Raw genomic sequence first — 9,399 nt, 5'->3', positions numbered from 1 at the left:
CACTGCACAAAAGCCAGCAAATAGTGACAAAAGCCAAAAGATCAACCAGATCAGAATTATCTGCCCATCCAGCCTTCCAGTGTAGGTACTGAGGTCAAAAGAGCAGATCTGGGTTTCAATCTCACCCTACCACTTGAGGGGCTGTGTGACCTGACACAAGCAGGCTTAATGGTTTCCTTATCTGTATAATGTGTATTTTGGGGGGAGACTGTTATGACAATCAATGAAATGATATAGAGTTGTACAGTGCTTAATATATAATGGCAACAGGAATTGTGGGCAATTAAAAGAGAAATTCTAAGGATATGGTAGATTGTATTATTGTTAAAAATACCTGCTATCCTGCTCTGGGAGAGGATTATACTTCCCTCAATCCTCAGGGCCATCAGATGACTTGTTCTGGCTGCCGACATTTGATTGTTTAACGATGTGCATCACTCCCCAGTGTAAGTCTGAAGAGCCAGCTCATTGCCATCTCTCTTCCCTGTCCTGAGACTGGAAATGTTGCAGTGAGAGGTTAGTCACAGGCAAACCACAAATGTCAAACCTGACAAACCAACCTTTGTAGCAACTAAATTTTTTAATCATTTGTAACTGTAGCTTAACCTTGCCTATCCTGATGCTGAAAATGTTACAAGAAAAACCTTCCTTACTATATCCACTGACACACATCAGTTTAAATAATGGACCAGAGAAGTAACATTTTTAGAGGCTGCTGGGGAATAAAAATCTCCAAGTACAGGCAAAACAGGATTAACCTTAGTCAGCATCTGCTACAAGAAGCCAGTGTCCCTTTTCTGTACAGACCTAAGGCAAACAACTAGGATATTCAGATAGTGGCATCTTCACATGCTCATGTCAGCTTTTCACTGTCACTCCAATCTCTTGGAATGAGTTGAGATAATCTCTAATTGGCTACTCCAAGCATCACTGCTGGAACTCCATCAGCATTACCTGGGAGCATATCAGAAATGCAAATTCTCAGGCCCCACTCCAAGCCTTTCCAATCCTCTGCCCTACAGGTTAGCCATTCCATTTGCTTTGGCCACTTACATACAAGAAGTGACACTTGTAACAGCTTTAAGAGTCAGCACATGACCCACCAGCTTCTCTTGTCCCAGATAGAGGCTGCTCCATCAGCCTGGGACCTGGACTATGTAGCGGAGCCTAACCTGACCCACCATAGTCTGGAAACCCAAATTTATGTTTTGTAATTTTGTAAACCATTGAGACCTTAGTCCTAGTTACTGCAGCAGTTTACTTTAACAGGACCGATACAAATCCTTTGAAGAAATACAATGTTAAGATGTGCAGATACTTTTTGCACAGCATCTCAGACAAGGTGACATCCTAATACAAACACTACTTTTTTTTTCCCTCCAGGTATCTTATAGAATATCCTACATAGAAGGGAGTTAAGAGATTAACTACTTCATCTTTTCTCAAGTAACCTCGGTTACAACTGCAAAGTGGAGCCACTAGTCCCTACTTCATAAATTGAGGATTAAATGAGAGAAAATTAAGTCTGATAATACATATAAGGCACTCAGTATATGTATACAATAGAGACAATATGAAGAGAAAAAAAACCCTTGCTCACCCACGAAGGAGTATTCTATTCTCATTTTATAATTACACCCATTACATAAACCATGAATGAAGCCCTGAGGACTGAAGAAAAAGGTTTTCAAACATAAGAACTTTATACCACCTGTTACATGATACTGTCATTTAAAATCTTTAATCATATTTCATCCAAGATTATTCAGCCACATTACATGCCATGATTAGCTTTCTATAAACAATTTTGCTTTCGGTGTACAAATCGGTGTTAATGAAATAAAAAATAAAACTGTATACTAGGCAAAGAACTTTATTAATCTTTGATTCAAACTTTATTCCCAGGCTTCTTCAGCTGAATTAGCTGCAAAGAATGAATTGTATATAAGCAAAAACTGAAAAGAGCTGCAGTGTCCAGGGGCTTAGGCTTAAAAATGTTAGAGATCTAGATTTTATCAGATCCATAAACAAAATTTTAAAAAGCAGTCATAATATAAAATAGCAGCTCCCAGTAACTTCTTCAAGTTTTATCTTCTTCAGAATGTGACTCAATTCAGTTTGCTTCATTCTTGGAAGCCTCATCAAAATTCTCCACAAGATCTAGATAAAAAACGAGAAAAAAAAGTAGAATCTCAGAAAAAGCCAAATCTACAAAAATAATCATCAGGTCTTAAAAAGGAGATACGGGAAGTCTCTCAAAATATACCCTAGTGTTAAATCAGAGTATCAGTTTAGATACCTGTTTTCATTTCCAATGAAACTACTACCTAGTAGGCATGCTTTGAACTGCATGTTTTGGCATATAATTAATACAAAGGAAAGAAATTCATTAATTAGCAGAAGACAAATATTGTGCTTAAAGAGTATGTATATAACCTCCCCACTCCCACCCCACCCTAAGAACTAAAATTAAGCAATGTAGTATTTTAGTTACATGGAGGACAGGACCAAAGAATTGCCACAGCACACAATTTGCAGTTTTCCTAGATTCCTAAGGATACCTGTCTACACAAAGTGGAAATATTTCTGAGTCTAGGGATTCTACTGCTCAATACTTGTTTTACAGTAAAATAGGTTGTCCAGTAACAAGATAGAAAAATGCCTCATGACTGCCAAAGGAGTTTTTCTGCTGACTTTAGAATGGTTATATCCCAAGATATTTCAACAACTTCCCCATGCATTCTCACACATTTATGGGTCCCCAAGTAGGAAACAAGGGTCATGTGATCTCTAAGTAGTTACTATACTTAGGTCACAACATACATACCTATTTACTCAATATTTAAGGTTAGAAACCTACAACTTCTTGGGATCCCAAACAGAAAAAAAGCCAAGCCTACAAACCTAACTCCCAGTTGAATAACACTGCATTTTTTTTTTGTCTCATTCTAAGTGAGGGCCAAGTCTCTGTTTGCCCCACTTCACCCTATACCTCCTCCCCCAAGGTAATTTCTCCTATAGTACAAAGACTCTTCATTCTTCCTTGCTACGACTCTTTAGTTTAACCACAAGTGACCGTTCCTACCTGGAACTTCGTCATCATCATCCTCTCCAGTAGCAAGTGGTGCTTTTCCATCCACAGCTGTGAAAGGAAATGTAAATGTTACACATTTAAGTCTTCAATAAACACTAACCAAAAGATCAGATGAAAAGTCAAGGGTTGTTACAACTCAGGTTTATGACAACAGTGGCATTTGGGATTTCATCTATAGTACTAGGCATTAACATGATAGTCTGATGTCTACAAATGAGTCGGAATACTAGTATCAGTCAACACACCAAAGGGTCCATACCCGTCCTTTCAATCCCTCTGACCTACGACAAGGGACAGGTAAACTCACATACCAAAAAAACCTTTACTGGAGCGAAAGTAAAATAATCAGAAAAGTACAAGTGTCTTTGACCAGTTAGCCTCTACTTTCCATTTATTACACAAGAAAGAACTACACTTGAGAGCTGAGACCTCACAGTACTGGCCCTTAGCCTTGTACGATTTTCAGTGGGACCCTTCAAAAGCCCACCTCAGCTCTGGAAGCCTAAGACTTTCTAGAACCTTTTATGCCTTTCAGCGTGACAAAAACAAAAGCCCACCAACAAACACAAACTGACTGAAGTAGAGTGAGCCAACACCCAGGAGAGCATGGATGACTAAGTAACAAGCCCTATAGTAAAGCTGACTTGCTGCTACACTTCCATTCGTCAAAATTTCAGAGGGCTTCAGCACAAAGTAGCTATATGTACACCTATTCAACTACACAATTTTCTGCCCTGAACAAAATCCTTATTACCGAAGTTTAACAACGTATAGTATGCTTCAATTCTAAACTGTTATTTAAAAAAAAAAAAAACCCCAATTAACATTTTCATCATTTCCTGCTAATAAAGGTAAAATTTTTAGTCTCTGATCCAAAACAAGAAAGCTAGTAGAAAACAAATGTTCCACTTAATCAAGTATAATGATCAACGTATACTAAATAAACTACTGAACACACTAAGAACACTTGCTTTAAAATCAGTGTAAAAGCATTTTTTACAGGAAAGTTTACATTTCCAAATTTAAAGATATTCATATCCACTCTGCACCCTAAACCTTAGAAATCTACTGATAAATCAGTAACCCTGGGAAAAAAAAGTTCTACTAGGAAACTCACATTGTTTGGGCAGAGCTTCAGCCAGCCTCCTTAAACTGGTCAAACTGTCTGCACCAAGCTGGTTTAAGATGCTGGGTAGCATTTCTGTCAGCTGCTTTGTCTCAGCATGGCCTGTAATGGTGAAAGTGTTTGCTGCCAGAGATGCCTGAACTTTAGGGTTGTTAAAGTGGATCACTGTTCCTTGGTTTGTGAACATATTCACCTAAAAAGAAAAAAAAATTTAAATTAGCAACACCCACCAAAATCCCATTAAAACCAAACATTTCATTAAGCAAAAGCTAAAGTCTGGCTAGGTAATCCAGTATTTCACTATGATACACAGGGGAAATTCTGGCTGGGATGTATCGTTTCACACTTGGCAATCTGCCTGATACCAAGAGCAGAAACACATTTTAGAGAGCTATGAAATTCTCTGTTGGAAGTAGAGTAAAAAAAAAAATCATTTAATGCATGAACATTAATAGTTTCAGCCAAATCTTATTTCTGTAAAGAAATAAAATTTTACACTTACCTCTTCAATACCAGAGATATTGTTTACCCCTAACTTCTTTAAAGAAAACTGAAGTTTTTTATCGTCTGCTGTGGCTGTTCTGTGTACCACCTTCTTCTTTCTACGAGCAGTTCCCTAAAGTGGGGAGAAAAAGAAAGAACACAGCACGTGTTTAGACGACAACAGACATTTTCAAATAGAAACAGTTTCTAATTCCTTTCTGACTTGTGAATCTGTATAAGAAAATTACCATATCCACAAACTTTTACGCTGTGAGTAGGCAAGTTAAGGCACTGATGGAAGGGAAAAGAAAGGAATGAACGGAACTGTCTACAAATCCTCCTCAGCTTCTAGTTTTCTCAGATATAAAGGAATGGTCTTTTCAAAGTCCTGCTTTCTACATTATCTGTTCTAGAAGTGATCCAAGAGGTGGCTTGTGTCAACCTAAATTGAACTTCATTTAGAAACTCCATGTCGAGGAACCTTAACTTTTTCTGTTTTTATATTAAAGAAAAATCAGCATCCATTAATATTCACAGGCAAGATACTATATGACACAAATGAGTCTATATACAAACTTCTACAGCACCCAAGAGTAAAGCCTGAAGTTTTTATCTTAACCTACCAGGCCCCTTACGTGATCTGCCCTGCCCCTATTTTGCCACTCTTGACACATCTTCCATCATCTACCTGGCTCCCTGCCTCACTACAGATCCCTGTTCTTAAGTCACCATATCAATGGCCTTTCCCAACCACCCAATGAGAAATAGCAATTCCCACACTCATCATTTTCTATCTATCCAGCTTATTTTTCTTCACAACACTTACAAGGGACAAATGTATTTTATTGTTTTCCCTCACGAGAATATAAACTCCTTGAGGGCTTCTATTCTGTTTGCTGCTTTAAACCCAGTACTGAGTATAGCCATCTGACTCACTAAAGGCACACAATAACTTGATGAATAAACAGAATTTCGGCTTCAGGAAATCTTGTCTCTTGTATATATATACCAAATCGCCAATCTTCCTCCTCTCAAATATATCCTCTAAACTTTCAAAGCTAGGCAAATGTGATACCCATTTTCTGCTAAAAACTCTTTAGTAACACTCTCATGGACCCTCCCATACAGACTAATCCCTTTATGTGGTACATAAGACTCTTCATGGAAAGACTATCACCCACCTACCGCACTGTCCCCCAATCTCTGCACCAATTTCTATATATCCTTTGAAAATCCTGTTCAAGTCATCATCTCTCCTGTGCTTTCCCTAAACTGCAATTAAAGTCCCCAAACCAAATCATTCTCATCTCTGTATTTTGAAAATGTTTCTGTTGCACTATGTATACTACACTGTGAAACAAGTTTTGTTGTTGTTGTTATTTTAAGATACTTATCTCCCCTACTAGCATTAAAGTTCCCCTCTAATGACCTTACACTTCTTAAATTTTATACTCTCAGGATCCAGTATAGTCAAGCCTCAAGTAAAGAAGAAAATATCAACAGCTACAAAAAATACTAGTTACAACCCTCCCACCCCAAACCTTTAAGAATAAAGATCTTCAAGTGGTCATGTAGACACCTGGTTTCCAAAGAATCCTCTCAAAGACATTCTAAAGAACCACTGTAAGATTTTAAAAACAAAACCAGCCCACCTTCTATAGATTTCATACACTTCACATTCAATTTTTACTGAAATAATTTATTATCAATGCTCTGATCAAAAACTGAAAAAGAACTGGTTTAGAGAATCTACCTAAAAACTACCTAACACTTTGCAGATTTCTCCAAGGCAAGAATAATTCACCTAATTTCACATCCCACAATCAGGTTTCTTAAGAGGTGAAGAACATGTTTCCATTTTACAAAGATGACAGAAATACTTCCTATTTAACTAAACAACTAAAGTTTAATCCCACATCAGCCTTAAGAATCCTAGAACACTTCAACTTTCCTTAACCCTAGAATGTCTTTCACGAGTTAAAAACTAATGATCAGGGTAGCAACAAAAAGATGGCACATAGCACATTATTCAAATTAGTCCTTCTGAAACCTGTACTGAAAGAAATGATGATTAAAAATACCACAATAAAGAGCATGCAAACACTGACCCACAAAGAATATGAGTCTTCCTGGCACCTGAAGGCCTCACCTAGCTTCTAACAACTGCTAAAAACGACAAGAAACACCTACTGTTGTTAATGGGTAGGTGCTGATCTTGAAGACCAGCTTCAGGGTGGGGGGTGGGGTGGCAGGAATCAAGCTACTTTCACTGCTGGCAAAAGTCAGTAATTAACAGATGTACATCTTATTACTTAAATCTAAGTGCAACTTTTGGCTATTTCACAGTAGACTCTACTTGAAGGTAAATGCTTAACGTTGGGAAAAACTAATAGATAATAAACTTGTAGCATGGAAACTTTACAGGTTTTACCAAGTAATGACATGCTCTGTTCCAACAGGCTACCACACCTTGTTAAATACTAGGAATCTGCTAACACAGTGCAAAATACAAGGAGGTAGACCTCTGTCCAGAGTGGACTTCTGATTTAAGCAAATTAGAGACTTAAAAACTTACCAAGTTCAAAAGAGAATCTCCTTAAAGGGGACCAGTAGCCACCAGGAAAAATGAATTAACCAAAACTGGTCATTTAAAACTCACCAATCACTCTCATTCCCTTAGTTTTAGCATAACTACAAGGTAAAAATGGGAAGATACCTGCTTAAGCAATATTTTCAAATCCATAGTCACTGGTCTTAAATTCTAAAATATACCCATAAGAATGACATCTCCAAATATCTTAGAAAATATACAACCACTCTAGATTACATTTAGCTAAGAAAGGATTACAAAAAGATCTTAATTTACAAGAGAAATGAACCTTCAACTGTTAAGTACAATGATTATCCAGAATCATAAAGTTGAAAAGGTAGGTAAAACTTAAATTCATGGTTAGCTCAGTTATTTTTAAAAATGGGTGAAAAAAAAAAAAAAAAACCACCAAGCACTGACTGTATATAACCGAGGTTATACAACCTTATACAAGTCACGGATACAATGCCTACAATTATGATCTAAATGAAGAGACACATTTTCTTTCTAATTAGGAAACACTTTTGTTCTACTTAAAACACTGTAACACTGAAAACATATCCACATAAAAAGCAAAGTTTGCAGTTCGAGTCTTCTCTTCACCTATTATCACTTGCATTTATTTCTTTTAACATACAACTTGCACGTCTCACTGATACACTATATTGTACATCTAATTTTCCCCTGCTACCCCTCCACACGATTTGCTAGCTCCGTGAAATGCCCTCTAGAGACAATGTGACAAGCCAACAATGTTACAAACGCAAAAGAGAAAAAAACCTAAGCCATTAAACTTCCAAAAAAAAAAAACCCCAAACTTTTAAAACTTACTTTCCCACCAATGCGCACTTGTGCCTGCAGTTTGGCGAGTTTCTCCTGATTCATGATAGTTTCTTTCATCTAGAAAAACAGGAAACCCTCAGCGAGGAAAGGGCTAGTTCACTCTAGCATTCCACGCGCGTTATTTCCCAAGACATCAGCAGAATAAATGACCTACACAGGCCGAGGCCTGGATCCCAAACCCACCCCGCCAAGCTCCCAAATTTCAGTTTTGAGGGAGCCCAAATAGCACTCGCCTCCCTCCCCCCTCCCCCCAAACTCCCCCCTCTTTGCAGGCCCAGAAAAAGGGCTCTAACCCACCCCCGGCCAGCCCCCCACCCCCACCCCCGGCCCTGGCCCGGCCTCGGCCTAGCCAGGGCCTGCCCGGCCCGGCCACTCTCCGCAAGCCTCGCGGTACCTGAGGCTCCTGTCCTCGGGTTCCGCCGCGAGGTGGAGGAAGAGACGGCGTCGCCTCGCCCCCAGGGCAGCCGCCCCTGGCCCGACCTCGACCCCGAGAGTCAGCCTGAGTGGGTGCGCCTGTCCGTCGCATCGCCTTCCTTTTCTGAGCCCTGTCCCTCCCTGTCTCGCTCCTTCCGGGCACTTCCCGCCCCCGTTCCCGTCCTCCTCCCACGCCGGCGTCCAGAGCCTTTTTGTACCTTGTTGGAGAGGAAATGGGGCCGCGCGGGGGACTAGGGCTGGCGCTCAGGGGGGTCTCGGGCAGACCAGCTGAGATAAGGCGCACACACGCGGGGACGCAAGATGGCAGCTAGAGGGAGGTCGGAAGTGACGCAATCCCACTTCCTCCTAAAGTCAGGAAACGGACTTCGCCGCGAGCTCAGCGCCTGACTGCGCACGCGCGGGCTCTGGCCAAGCGGTCGTGACCGTCGCGTGTGGCTGTCCTTTAGCTGCCCAGCACAGGTCGCGTCGAGACCGCACGTCAGACTGGCCTGGAAGCACCGCAAATGGTCCTGGGAAAGGCCATGGAGGGGCCTTTAGGCGCAGTTAGGGTTGAGTAAGTCGGCCCTGTCTCCACCGGGCCCAATCCCCAAGTTCTTTACCCCCGGAAGAAAGGGCCTGTTCACCTTTGCGGAAACGATTGGGGCGCCTAGATTGTGCTCACCTGTTTAGCCTGCTCTCCGCTGGTTGGGTGGTGTAGATTGGAGTGATTATCGGAATGTTTTAGAATTTCCCCTCCGGCCCGAATGAGCCCTTACCAAGACGTTTTGTGAAAATTTTGCTTCAGTTGGTTTGGTGGTTGCGGGACCACGCTTCAGAATTTATGAGGAG

The 9,399-nt window shown here is 40.4% G+C and overlaps 1 protein-coding gene across 2 annotated transcripts; it reads right to left on the bottom strand.

The window, feature by feature from the left end:
• Positions 1-1,714: 1,714 nt before the first annotated feature.
• Positions 1,715-8,925, bottom strand: BTF3 (basic transcription factor 3). 2 transcript variants are annotated; one of them, XM_032474183.1, is made up of 6 exons: positions 8,531-8,880; positions 8,125-8,193; positions 4,723-4,836; positions 4,212-4,413; positions 3,086-3,142; positions 1,715-2,160 (listed from the first exon to the last, which is right to left on the bottom strand). In XM_032474183.1, the coding sequence occupies exons 1-6, from the start codon at positions 8,660-8,662 to the stop codon at positions 2,114-2,116; spliced, it is 621 nt and encodes a 206-aa protein (XP_032330074.1). In that variant the 5' UTR covers positions 8,663-8,880; the 3' UTR covers positions 1,715-2,113. The 2 variants fall into 2 exon arrangements, with proteins under 2 accessions (XP_032330074.1, XP_032330079.1); XM_032474188.1 differs by having other exon boundaries at positions 1,725-2,160; positions 8,769-8,925.
• Between the last annotated feature and the right edge of the window lie 474 nt (positions 8,926-9,399).

Source organism: Camelus ferus, chromosome 3 (genome assembly GCF_009834535.1).
Source record: "Camelus ferus isolate YT-003-E chromosome 3, BCGSAC_Cfer_1.0, whole genome shotgun sequence".
NCBI lineage: Eukaryota > Metazoa > Chordata > Mammalia > Artiodactyla > Camelidae > Camelus > Camelus ferus.
The sequence above is the reverse complement of the archived record's forward strand: the minus strand, read 5'-3'. Positions and strand labels throughout refer to the sequence as shown.

Excerpts from the sequence above, each read along its gene's own strand:
- BTF3 (XM_032474183.1), bottom strand. The coding sequence starts at position 8,662 with ATGCGACGGACAGGCGCACCCACTCAGGCTGACTCTCGGGGTCGAGGT. Across the intron at positions 4,837-8,124 it reads AAGTGCGCATTGGTGGGAAA|GGAACTGCTCGTAGAAAGAA; the intron begins GTAAGTTTTAAA and ends TCCCCACTTTAG. Across the intron at positions 4,414-4,722 it reads ATATCTCTGGTATTGAAGAG|GTGAATATGTTCACAAACCA; the intron begins GTAAGTGTAAAA and ends TTTTCTTTTTAG.